General features: G+C 43.1%; 1 protein-coding gene across 1 annotated transcript in view; it reads left to right on the top strand.

Moving 5' to 3' along the window:
* Positions 1–12,297, top strand: part of hgfa (hepatocyte growth factor a) — a gene marked incomplete at its 5' end in the record, with an annotated part of 32,716 nt that extends 20,419 nt beyond the window's left edge. Inside the window, 4 exon segments of the mRNA XM_071332221.1 lie at positions 4,679–4,816; positions 4,989–5,095; positions 9,311–9,453; positions 9,613–12,297. Coding sequence (XP_071188322.1) covers positions 4,679–4,816; positions 4,989–5,095; positions 9,311–9,453; positions 9,613–9,840 — 616 coding nt within the window.
* Positions 12,298–13,614: the final 1,317 nt, after the last annotated feature.

The raw sequence follows: 13,614 nt of genomic DNA on the forward strand, positions 1-13,614 counted from the left end.
TGTACTCCTAGTGAGTGGTTTAGTTGTACTCCTAGTGAGTGGTTTAGTTGTACTCCTAGTGAGTGGTTTAGCTGTACTCCTAGTGAGTGGTTTAGTTGTACTCTAGTGAGTGGTTTAGTTGTACTCCTAGTGAGTGGTTTAGTTGTACTCCTAGTGAGTGGTTTAGTTGTACTCTAGTGAGGGGTTTAGTTGTACTACTAGTGAGTGGTTTAGTTGTACTCCTAGTGAGTGGTTTAGTTGTACTCCTAGTGAGTGGTTTAGCTGTACTCCTAGTGAGTGGTTTAGTTGTACTCTAGTGAGTGGTTTAGTTGTACTCCTAGTGAGTGGTTTAGTTGTACTCCTAGTGAGTGGTTTAGTTGTACTCTAGTGAGGGGTTTAGTTGTACTACTAGTGAGTGGTTTAGTTGTACTCCTAGTGAGTGGTTTAGTTGTACTCCTAGTGAGTGGTTTAGTTGTACTCCTAGTGAGTGGTTTAGTTGTACTCCTAGTGAGTGGTTTAGTTGTACTCCTAGTGAGTGGTTTAGTTGTACTCCTAGTGAGTGGTTTAGTTGTACTCCTAGTGAGTGGTTTAGTTGTACTCTAGTGAGTGGTTTAGTTGTACTCTAGTGAGTGGTTTAGTTGTACTCCTAGTGAGTGGTTTAGTTGTACTCCTAGTGATTGGTTTAGTTGTACTCCTAGTGAGTGGTTTAGTTGTACTCCTAGTGAGTGGTTTAGCTGTACTCCTAGTGAGTGGTTTAGCTGTACTCCTAGTGAGTGGTTTAGTTGTACTCCTAGTGAGTGGTTTAGTTGTACTCCTAGTGAGTGGTTTAGTTGTACTCTAGTGAGTGGTTTAGCTGTACTCCTAGTGAGTGGTTTAGTTGTACTCTAGTGAGTGGTTTAGTTGTACTCCTAGTGAGTGGTTTAGTTGTACTCCTAGTGAGTGGTTTAGTTGTACTCTAGTGAGGGGTTTAGTTGTACTACTAGTGAGTGGTTTAGTTGTACTCCTAGTGAGTGGTTTAGTTGTACTCCTAGTGAGTGGTTTAGCTGTACTCCTAGTGAGTGGTTTAGTTGTACTCTAGTGAGTGGTTTAGTTGTACTCCTAGTGAGTGGTTTAGTTGTACTCCTAGTGAGTGGTTTAGTTGTACTCTAGTGAGGGGTTTAGTTGTACTACTAGTGAGTGGTTTAGTTGTACTCCTAGTGAGTGGTTTAGTTGTACTCCTAGTGAGTGGTTTAGTTGTACTCCTAGTGAGTGGTTTAGTTGTACTCCTAGTGAGTGGTTTAGTTGTACTCCTAGTGAGTGGTTTAGTTGTACTCCTAGTGAGTGGTTTAGTTGTACTCCTAGTGAGTGGTTTAGTTGTACTCCTAGTGAGTGGTTTAGTTGTACTCTAGTGAGTGGTTTAGTTGTACTCCTAGTGAGTGGTTTAGTTGTACTCTAGTGAGTGGTTTAGTTGTACTCCTAGTGAGGGGTTTAGTTGTACTCTAGTGAGTGGTTTAGTTGTACTCCTAGTGAGTGGTTTAGTTGTACTCCTAGTGAGTGGTTTAGTTGTACTCTAGTGAGTGGTTTAGTTGTACTCCTAGTGAGTGGTTTAGTTGTACTCCTAGTGAGTGGTTTAGTTGTACTCCTAGTGAGTGGTTTAGTTGTACTCCTAGTGAGTGGTTTAGTTGTACTCCTAGTGAGTGGTTTAGTTGTACTCCTAGTGAGTGGTTTAGTTGTACTCCTAGTGAGAGGTTTAGCTGTACTCCTAGTGAGAGGTTTAGCTGTACTCCTAGTGATTGGTTTAGTTGTACTCCTAGTGAGTGGTTTAGTTGTACTCCTAGTGAGTGGTTTAGCTGTACTCCTAGTGAGTGGTTTAGTTGTACTCCTAGTGAGTGGTTTAGCTGTACTCCTAGTGAGTGGTTTAGTTGTACTCCTAGTGAGTGGTTTAGTTGTACTCCTAGTGAGTGGTTTAGTTGTACTCCTAGTGAGTGGTTTAGTCTTACTCCTAGTGAGTGGTTTAGTTGTACTCCTAGTGAGTGGTTTAGTTGTACTCCTAGTGAGTGGTTTAGTTGTACTCCTAGTGAGTGGTTTAGTTGTACTCCTAGTGAGAGGTTTAGCTGTACTCCTAGTGAGAGGTTTAGCTGTACTCCTAGTGATTGGTTTAGTTGTACTCCTAGTGAGTGGTTTAGTTGTACTCCTAGTGAGTGGTTTAGTTGTACTCTAGTGAGTGGTTTAGTTGTACTCCTAGTGAGTGGTTTAGTTGTACTCCTAGTGAGTGGTTTAGTTGTACTCTAGTGAGGGGTTTAGTTGTACTACTAGTGAGTGGTTTAGTTGTACTCCTAGTGAGTGGTTTTTGTTGTACTCCTAGTGAGTGGTTTAGCTGTACTCCTAGTGAGTGGTTTAGTTGTACTCTAGTGAGTGGTTTAGTTGTACTCCTAGTGAGTGGTTTAGTTGTACTCCTAGTGAGTGGTTTAGTTGTACTCCTAGTGAGTGGTTTAGTTGTACTCCTAGTGAGTGGTTTAGTTGTACTCCTAGTGAGTGGTTTAGTTGTACTCCTAGTGAGTGGTTTAGTTGTACTCCTAGTGAGTGGTTTAGTTGTACTCCTAGTGAGTGGTTTAGTTGTACTCCTAGTGAGTGGTTTAGTTGTACTCCTAGTGAGTGGTTTAGTTGTACTCTAGTGAGTGGTTTAGTTGTACTCCTAGTGAGTGGTTTAGTTGTACTCCTAGTGAGTGGTTTAGCTGTACTCCTAGTGAGTGGTTTAGTTGTACTCCTAGTGAGTGGTTTAGTTGTACTCCTAGTGAGTGGTTTAGTTGTACTCTAGTGAGTGGTTTAGCTGTACTCCTAGTGAGTGGTTTAGTTGTACTCCTAGTGAGTGGTTTAGTTGTACTCCTAGTGAGTGGTTTAGTTGTACTCCTAGTGAGTGGTTTAGTTGTACTCCTAGTGAGTGGTTTAGTTGTACTCCTAGTGAGTGGTTTAGTTGTACTCCTAGTGAGTGGTTTAGTTGTACTCCTAGTGAGGGGTTTAGTTGTACTCCTAGTGAGTGGTTTAGTTGTACTCCTAGTGAGTGGTTTAGTTGTACTCCTAGTGAGTGGTTTAGTTGTACTCCTAGTGAGTGGTTTAGTTGTACTCCTAGTGAGTGGTTTAGTTGTACTCCTAGTGAGTGGTTTAGTTGTACTCCTAGTGAGTGGTTTAGTTGTACTCCTAGTGAGTGGTTTAGTTGTACTCCTAGTGAGTGGTTTAGTTGTACTCCTAGTGAGTGGTTTAGTTGTACTCCTAGTGAGTGGTTTAGCTGTACTCCTAGTGAGTGGTTTAGTTGTACGCCTAGTGAGTGGTTTAGTTGTACTCTAGTGAGTCGTTTAGTTGTACTCCTAGTGAGTGGTTTAGTTGTACTCCTAGTGAGTCGTTTAGTTGTACTCCTAGCGAGTGGTTTAGTTGTACTCCTAGCGAGTGGTTTAGTTGTACTCCTAGTGAGTGGTTTAGTTGTACTCCTAGTGAGTGGTTTAGTTGTACTCCTAGTGAGTGGTTTAGTTGTACTCCTAGTGAGTGGTTTAGTTGTACTCCTAGTGAGTGGTTTAGTTGTACTCCTAGTGAGTGGTTTAGTTGTACTCCTAGTGAGTGGTTTAGCTGTACTCCTAGTGAGTGGTTTAGTTGTACTCCTAGTGAGTGGTTTAGTTGTACTCCTAGTGAGTGGTTTAGTTGTACTCCTAGTGAGTGGTTTAGTTGTACTCTAGTGAGTGGTTTAGTTGTACTCCTAGTGAGTGGTTTAGTTGTACTCCTAGTGAGTGGTTTAGTTGTACTCTAGTGAGTGGTTTAGTTGTACTCCTAGTGAGTGGTTTAGTTGTACTCTAGTGAGGGGTTTAGTTGTACTCCTAGTGAGTGGTTTAGTTGTACTCCTAGTGAGTGGTTTAGTTGTACTCCTAGTGAGTGGTTTAGTTGTACTCCTAGTGAGTGGTTTAGTTGTACTCCTAGTGAGTGGTTTAGTTGTACTCCTAGTGAGTGGTTTAGTTGTACTCCTAGTGAGTGGTTTAGTTGTACTCCTAGTGAGTGGTTTAGTTGTACTCCTAGTGAGTGGTTTAGTTGTACTCCTAGTGAGTGCTTTAGTTGTACTCCTAGTGAGTGGTTTAGTTGTACTCCTAGTGAGTGGTTTAGTTGTACTCCTAGTGAGTGGTTTAGTTGTACTCCTAGTGAGTGGTTTAGTTGTACTCCTAGTGAGTGGTTTAGTTGTACTCCTAGTGAGTGGTTTAGTTGTACTCCTAGTGAGTGGTTTAGTTGTACTCCTAGTGAGTGGTTTAGTTGTACTCCTCATGCCGACATTACAGAACCTTGCTTCCATCAAGACTGTGGCCATTGGCATCAGCATTAGTTCAGTAGCTTGTTGCTGACTATGCAATGTGCTGTATGTGGGTCATTGAACACAGTTAGTTGAGGAGCCAGATTGAGTGAGTTTGTAGAGTGCATGCTGAGGCGTTCTATAGTCTATTGTCAGTTTAGTGATGCTGGTAGCTGTGGTTAGTATGTGGCCAATGATAAGTGTTCATACAGAGAATAGAGTAGGATACTGCAGTACTGTATTTTACTGTATTGTATTATAGTGTTTATACAAGCTGTGGCCAATCTTTTCTTCAGCTTATACCTCTTATACTATGTTCAGTTTATACTGACTGGTCAATGTGTGCTCAACCCTATTTGGAGTGTGTTTGACAGTAGTCTCTGTGGTCCTCAGTGTTCCAGACCTGAGTGAGTACAGTGTACAGGTGGGCCTCCTTCACCTCAACTCGTCCTTGGACCACCCCAGGCTCCGCATCGCACACGTGGTCTGTGGCCCGGAGGGATCCAACCTGGCCCTGCTCAAACTGGCCAAGTAAGAATAGCTTTCATTCATTCAGTGAGACAGTCAGTCAGCCATTTTACTTACCTGGTAAAATACATTTCAAAAATATAATCAATCCATCCATTAATTCATTCTCAATCATGCATTGTAGGCACAGCAACCATTTATTTATTCATGCATGTGTTTATGTGTCCACGCCTAGGCCTGCCCCTCTCTCTGAGCATGCCTTCACCATCCAGCTCCCAGTAGCAGGCTGTGGGGTCACAGACGGAACCAACTGTCTCATGTACGGCTGGGGAGAGACCAAAGGTACTGCCCTACATGACTGTTCCTGTGTTGTGTCTTATCCCTGTGTGGTGTCTTATCCCTATATGGTGTCTTATCCCTGTGTGGTGTCTTATCCCTGTGTGGTGTCTTATCCCTGTGTGGTGTCTTATGTATTATCTATATACACGCCAGTTTATTAGGTACACCACCCCATTCACAAAAATGGTTTGCTCCTACAGACAGTGAGTCGCGTGGCCGTGGCTTGCTATATAAAGTTACTATTCGACTGAACGTTAGAATGGGCAAAACGAGTGACCAAAGCGACTTTGAGTATAATATGATTGTTTTTTATTTATTTTATTTATTTTTATTTAACCTTTATTTAACCAGGTAGGCAAATTGAGAACACGTTCTCATTTACAATTGCGACCTGGCCAAGATAAAGCAAAGCAGTTCGACACATACAACAACACATAGTTACACATGGAGTAAAACAAACATATAGTCAATAATACAGTGAAAAAAAATAAGTCTATATACAATGTGAGCAAGTGAGGTGAGATAAGGGAGGTGAAGGCAAACAAATATATGTATAAATAAATAAAAATATAAAAGGCCATGGAGGCGAAGTGAGTACAACACAGCAAGTAAAATAAAAACTAAAAAAACACTGGAATGGTTGGTTTGCAGTGGAAGAAAGTGCAAAGTAGAGACAGAAATAATGGGGTGCAAAGGAGCAAAATAAATTAATAAATAAATACAGTAGGTAAAGAGGTAGTTGTTTGGGCTAAATTGTAGATGGGTTATGTACAGGTGCAGTAATCTATGAGCCGCTCTGACAGCTGGTGCTTAAAGCTAGTGAGGGAGATAGGTGTTTCCAGTTTCAGAGATTTTTGTAGTTCGTTCCAGTCATTGGCAGCAGAGAACTGGAAGGAGAGGCGTCCAAAGGAAGAATTGGTTTTGGGGGTGACTAGAGAGATATACCTGCTGGAGCGCGTGCTAAAGGTAGGTGCTGCTATGGTGACCAGCGAGCTGAGATAAGGGGGGACTTTACCTAGCAGGGTCTTGTAGATGACCTGGAACCAGTGGGTTTGGCGACGAGTATGAAGCGAGGGCCAGCCAACGAGAGTGTACAGGTCGCAGTGGTGGGTAGTATATGGGGCTTTGGTGACAAAACGGATGGCACTGTGATAGACTGCATCCAATTTATTGAGTAGGGTTTTGGAGGCTATTTTGTAAATGACATCACCGAAGTCGAGGATTGGTAGGATGGTCAGTTTTACAAGGGTATGTTTGGCAGCATGAGTAAAGGATGCTTTGTTGCGGAATAGGAAGCCAATTCTAGATTTGACTTTGGATTGGAGATGTTTGATGTGAGTCTGGAAGGAGAGTTTACAGTCTAACCAGACACCTAGGTATTTGTAGTTGTCCACATATTCTAAGTCAGAGCCGTCCAAAGTAGTGATGTTGGACAGGCGGGCAGGAGCAGACAGCGATCGGTTGAAGAGCATGCATTTGGTTTTACTTGTATTTAAGAGCAGTTGGAGGCCACGGAAGGAGAGTTGTATGGCATTGAAGCTCGCCTGGAGGGTTGTTAACACAGTGTCAAAAGAAGGGCCAGAAGTATACAGAATAGTGTCGTCTGCGTAGAGGTGGATCAGAGAATCACCAGCAGCAAGAGCGACATCATTGATGTAAACAGAGAAGAGAGTCGGTCCAAGAATTGAACCCTGTGGCACCCCCATAGAGACTGCCAGAGGCCCGGACAACAGACCCTCCGATTTGACACACTGAACTCGATCAGAGAAGTAGTTGGTGAACCAGGCGAGGCAATCATTAGAGAAACCAAGGCTGTCGAGTCTGCCAATGAGGATGTGGTGATTGACAGAGTCAAAAGCCTTGGCCAGGTCAATGAATACGGCTGCACAGTATTGTTTCCTATCGATGGCGGTTACGATATCGTTTATGACCTTGAGCGTGGCTGAGGTGCACCCATGACCAGCTCTGAAACCAGATTGCATAGCGGAGAAGGTGTGGTGGGATTCGAAATGGTCGGTAATCTGTTTGTTGACTTGGCTTTCGAAGACCTTAGAAAGGCAGGGTAGGATAGATATAGGTCTGTAGCAGTTAGGGTCAAGGGTGTCCCCCCCTTTGAAGAGGGGGATAACCGCAGCTGCTTTCCAATCTTTGGGGATCTCAGACGACACGAAAGAGAGGTTGAAGAGGCTAGTAATAGGGGTGGCAACAATTTCAGCAGATAGTTTTAGAAAGAAAGGGTCCAGATTATCTAGCCCGGCTGATTTGTAAGGGTCCAGATTTTGCAGCTCATTTAGAACATCAGCTGACTGTATTTGGGAGAAAGAGAAATGGGGAAGGCTTGGGCGAGTAGCAGAGGGGAGGGCAGTGCTGTTGTCCGGGGTAGGGGTAGCCAGGTGGAAAGCATGGCCAGCCGTAGAAAAATGCTTATTGAAATTCTCAATTATAGTGGATTTGTCGGTGGTGACAGTGTTTCCTATCTTCAGAGCGGTTGGAAGCTGGGAGGAGGTGTTCTTATTCTCCATGGACTTTACGGTGTCCCAGAACTTTTTTGAATTTGTGTTGCAGGAAGCAAATTTCTGCTTGAAAAAGCTAGCCTTGGCTGTTCTAACTGCCTGTGTATATTGGTTTCTGGCTTCCCTGAAAAGTTGCATATCACGGGGGCTGTTCGATGCTAATGCAGAACGCCATAGGATGTTTTTCTGTTGGTTAAGGGCAGTCAGGTCAGGAGAGAACCAAGGGCTATATCTGTTCCTGGTTCTAAATTTCTTGAATGGGGCATGCTTATTCAAGATGGTGAGGAAGGCATTTTTAAAAAATGACCAGGCATCCTCTACTGTCGGGATGAGATCAATATCCTTCCAGGATACCCCGGCCAGGTCGATTAGAAAGGCCTGCTCGCTGAAGTGTTTCAGGGAGCGTTTGACAGTGATGAGTGGAGGTCGTTTGACCGCTGACCCATTACGGATGCAGGCAATGAGGCAGTGATCGCTGAGATCTTGGTTGAAAACAGCAGAGGTGTATTTGGAGGGCAAGTTTGTTAGGATGATATCTATGAGGGTACCCGTGTTTACGGAATTGGGGTGGTACCTGGTAGGTTCATTGATAATTTGTGTGAGATTGAGGGCATCAAGCTTAGATTGTAGGGTGGCTGGGGTGTTGAGCATGTTCAAATTTAGGTCGCCTAGCAGCACGAGCTCTGAAGATAGATGGGGGGCAATCAGTTCACATATAGTGTCCAGAGCACAGCTGGGGGCAGAGGGTGGTCTATAGCAGGCGGCAACGGTGAGAGACTTGTTTTTGTTGGTGCCAGGCGTGCCAATTCCAGTATTTCAGAAACGGCTGGCCTCCTGGGCTTTTAACCCACAACAGTGTTTACTGAGAATGGTGCAACAAACAAAAAACATCCAGTCAACGGCAGTCCTGTGGGCGAAAACAGGTCGTTGATGAGAGATCGAAGGACAATGGCAAGAATTGTGCAATCTAACAGGCGGGCTACAAACAGGCAAATAACGGCACAATGGGGGTGTGCATACCAGCATCTCGGAAGGCACAACGCGTCGGTCCTTGTCACGGATGGGCTATTTGCAGCAGACGACCACACCAGGTTCCACTCCTATCAGCTAAAACCAAGAAGAAACGGCTCCAGTGAGCACGCGATCACCAACACTGGTGAATAAGGAGTGGAAAAACATCATCTGGTCAGATGAATCCTGGTTCCTGTTGCGTCATGCTAATAGCAGAGTCAGGTTTTGGCGTAAGCAGCATGAGTCCATGGCCCCGTCCTGCCTGGTGTCAACGGTACAGGCTGGTGGTGGTGGTGTAATGGTGTGGAGACTGTTTTCCTGGCACACTTTAGGTCCCTTGATACCAATTGAGCAATGTTTCCAATTCCCCGAAGAATTGATACAGTTCTGGAGGCAAAGGGAGTCTGACTCGGTACTAGATGGGTGTACCTAGTAAACTGGCCACTGAGTGTATTCTGTATGACCTCTGTTTCATGCTATGGTGTGGTGAAGAAATGGGGGGATATTGGATCTAGAGATCCTTGATATTGTAAGAAAAGAGACCTTAGGATATCATGTATCGAATGTGTGAATAAAGTCCCCCACAATAACACCATATAGACAAACATGTTGTCCAGGATTCTAGGTTTGAAATATGGTGTTTGGACAGTAGACTGACTGTTTCCTGCTTTATTTCTGGCTACTTCCTGTCCAGGGACAGGATATGAGGGGGCACTGAAAGCTGTGAGTCTGCCCATGGTCAGTAACGACTGGTGTTCTGAGCTCCACAACAAAACCCTGCCTGTCACCGACAGCAAAGTGTGCGCCGGGGGCAAGACAGACCAGGGAGTGTGTGAGGTGAGCTTCATAAACATTACTCTACATTATCTGAAACATGCATTGACTCGACATTGCGTGACTCAGTTATTACTTCAAACTATTCGTATAACTACCATAATGCCTTTTGATTGGCTGCATGAGCACCACGCTAACCTGCTATTGGTTCGTCCCTCACAGAGAGACTACGGTGGCCCGTTGGTGTGCCAGGAACGAGAGAGCAAAGTCATCGTGGGCGTGAGCATCCACGGCCGGGGCTGTGCCCTGGCCCGGCGGCCCGCCATCTTCGTCAATGTGGCCTACTACTCGGGGTGGATCCATAAAGTCTTCATACACTACTCCAGGTTGGAGGAAAAACTACTGGAAGAAGCACAGACCAAACCACTCCATTCAGGACTGTACCACTAGCATGCAAGAGGAGGGATGGAGCATTCAGGACTGTACTACAGCACTGTAAGAGGAGGGGTGGAATATTTAGGACTGTACCAAGCACAAGCCGGTAGGATGGAGAATGATCTGTCCAACAGAGGATGCCTAACTAACAAGACGGTTGGGAGATGTAAGAATGAGGAAACTGACTTTATGGGAAGCAGCCATTTTGGGGCTTCGTGGCTGGACGTCGCTTCAGTTTTTGGAGGGAAAAAACACCATGAATGGAAGAGATATTTTGGGATGTTCAGAGGCTGGGAATACAATGACATGTTCAGAGAGGCTGAAAAGGATAAGAAGGATTCTTATAATATGCAAATTGATTAATGTAGGACCAGGTTGTTACGCCTTGATCACACTGATGGCGTCATTACGCAAAGTAGTACCTAGCATAATTTGGATTGTGTGCAACAAAAGTTCAACATTCATCTTCTGCTACCATTTCTGTCAAGCTGTCTACGCATACAATGTGATGCATACCTTGATAAATCCAAGGTATGCACCACAAAGAACACACTACAACTGCCTCTGCAACGCAATGCTGCAAGGCAAATGCAGCATTCCATTGGAAATGAATGTATTTCTGGTGTACCAAAATGTATTGACGCTGTCTTTGTGATTGAGGCATTAGCTTTAATAACATTTCTAAACAATAGTTTCTGGCACATGGACAGCTTTTTTTTTTGGTGAAATATATGAATACTCTTAAGCCATAAAGAGGGGTGAATTGATTCGTTCTCTCACTCCGCCCACAAGACAATAGGAATGGTATGGATGACTCAGTATTATCTCCTGGAAAATACTTGAATTTGATCAGAACCAAAACCAGAGCCATGCGAGGAGGGATCCAGACAGGACTTGGTACGATCCGTGGCTACTGGGTCACGTTGAGGGCACATGATGTAATGGCTAAAGGTTCAGTCATTCAGAAGTTACCACTTGGTGAATGGTGGGAATTAAAACCTGTCTAGAAACAACCTCTAGCTCATAGCCGTAAGCTCATAGCCCTACTCCCCAACAGCACACACTTCTGTTGTAGTCCCGCAAAAGCACACCTGATTCAATTTGTCAGCTAATCATCAAGCCCACCTCGAGTTGAATCAGGTTTGTCCAGAGTTACAACACAAATGTCTGCTGTTGTGGATACTGGAGGACTGGAGTTGGTATACACTGCTCTACACCAGTACCTGGGGAGTAGGGCTATGAGCTTGAGGCTATGAGCAAAAGGTTGTTTCTAGACAGGTCCTAACTCTCACCATTCACCAAGTGGTTGTTTTTGGAAAGACTATTCAGTAACTGTTCCCTAACTAATGCTAATGCTTAACAGTTACTTAGCCAAACGTTAGCAGTTAGCCTACATGGCTAACATGTCTCCAGTTTTGGAGGGAACTCTACACTAGCCCCTGGTGGGCTGCGTGTGCGTTATGTGGTCAGAGTACACATTTAGAAGTTTCTTATTGAGTGTATTTCTGGCACTCTGTGTTATTTAATAGGTCTTATAGATCTGGGCCTTTCCTTGGCTCACTCACACCAGACGTCAGTGGAGTTGCTTCCTCTCTACTCTCTGTGTTTTATATTTAAACGGATTAGAACGTAGTGTGCAGTCTATTTATTTGTATACGTCTGGCCCTCGAGAGGGCGCCAGCGATTGATGTCGACAAAGCGACACGTCTCGCTAATAGAAGAGGTGAAGATTATGACGTCTTTTTATTTGATACATGTTCTAAACTCAGTGTGTCAATCATTATTATTGGAGGTACACTGAATGGCAATACGGATTACATGAAAAGTATGGGTTGTGTTCCAAAACATACCACTTTGTCAGTGATTTGTCTTTTAACAATACTGACATGCAGTAAGTGTAATGACATAGGAGAATGTAATAATAGCTTTCTTTCAGTGCTGAAAACCAGTCATGACATCAGTTTTATCATCACAGAAAGCAGATGTGTATGTATGACTAATGATCTCTTCAAACTGGGCCCCTAAGAAGACTTATAATTTCACCCAATTTCTATATCCTAAAATATTGCGTGTGATAGTTTAACACTATGTCACAGTATTTGACCTGTTCAGTGCCTTTTTTGTAGGTGGACAGGAATCAATAGTGTACAATAGAATTGGCGCAGAGAGCGGTGAGTGTATTTTACTGTTATGTAAATAAGTGTGTGTAAAACTATTTTCCACTGCCAATGTCTTATTTACATAGTTTTTTAAACTTTATATGGTCACTCTGTTTATAAACTTGTATACTGTAAACTCTATATCAGCTGCTATTTTTAAATGGTTGGGTTGGGTCTTAATATTATATACTATATGATTTTGTTATATTCACGTTTTAATATTACATTTACAGTGTAAATTACAGCTTGTTTCACTCTTTTCATACGTCTGTCTGTCTGGCACTCTCTCCTAAAGTAAACCTTCAGACAAAGATTCTTGCAGCAATACAGTTTTCTGCAACGCATACTCTCTCAACACAATTCAAGATACTCTGGGTCAAGTTCTTACTCTGGGTATTATTTTCCCACTTCCCATGTCAATTATATCAATAAGACCTCAGTCTATGGGTTTTGGATGGCCACTGTCCACCACGACCCAGTTCCTGACCAGAGGATGAGTAGAAACGTTCGGTTAACGTTTGGGCAGCGCTAGAGATGTTCAGATGACGCTTAGACAGCAATTGGGCAACACTAGACACCGTGGCATGCTTCCTCCGTCATGTGGGGTTCTCATTTGATACATGACTCCTCGGTGCTGAGGAGAAAATGGCCGACCTGTCAGCGCTGACCTCAGCCTCATCCACGGTGGCTTGTCACGAACCAACCACAATGCTTTGTGCCTCATCGTAACGGGGCATGAAATAGCTTTCTTCCCCGCTTTTGCCGGACTAACAGCCCAACAGTCAATAGGTCACGTCTGGTGCTTCTGGGAAATAAATCCATTTAAAAGATTTGTCTGTTGGGGAAATTCACAGTGGAGTAAAGTATTTAAATTACTACTTAAGTCGTTTTTGGGGGTATCTTTACTTTATATTTTTGACAACTTTTACTTTTACTTCACTACATTCCGAAAGAAAATAATGTACTTTTTACACCATTTTCAGATTACGGTATGAATGACACCCAAAAGTACTTGTTACATTTTGAATGGTTAGCAGGACAGGAAAATTGTCTAATTCCTGTCCTTTTCTAGAGAACATCCCTGGTCATCCCTGCTGCCTCTTATCTGGAGGACTCACTAAACACACATGCTTCATTCGTAAATGATGTCTGAGTGTTGGAGTGTGTCCCTGGCTATCTGTAAATAAATAAAAATACAAGAAAATGGTTTGCTTAATATAAATAATTTAGACTTTTAATTTTACTTCTTATACATAAGTATATTTGAGCAATTACGTTTACTTTTGATAATTAAGCATATTTAAAACCAAATACTTTTACTCAAGTAGCATTTTACTGGGTGTCTTTCACTTTTACTTGAGTCTTTTTATATTAAGTTATCTTTACTTTGACAATAGTGTACTTTTTCCACTACTGGAATAAAAACAACGGAAAAATCTTAATGAGAAATTATTCGGAAAAGGAATTTGTGAACCTTGCGCTGGACTATTCCCAAAGGCAAGAGCAACATTGTAGACACAATGGGATCCTCTTGCAAAAACCTTAATCAAACAATCAATCATGATGATTTATGTCATTTAAAAGCTTGTTGCAGTGACCTCAGAAATATGTAAGTGGTGCTATGGAGTTT

Source organism: Salvelinus alpinus, chromosome 11 (assembly GCF_045679555.1).
Source record: "Salvelinus alpinus chromosome 11, SLU_Salpinus.1, whole genome shotgun sequence".
NCBI lineage: Eukaryota > Metazoa > Chordata > Actinopteri > Salmoniformes > Salmonidae > Salvelinus > Salvelinus alpinus.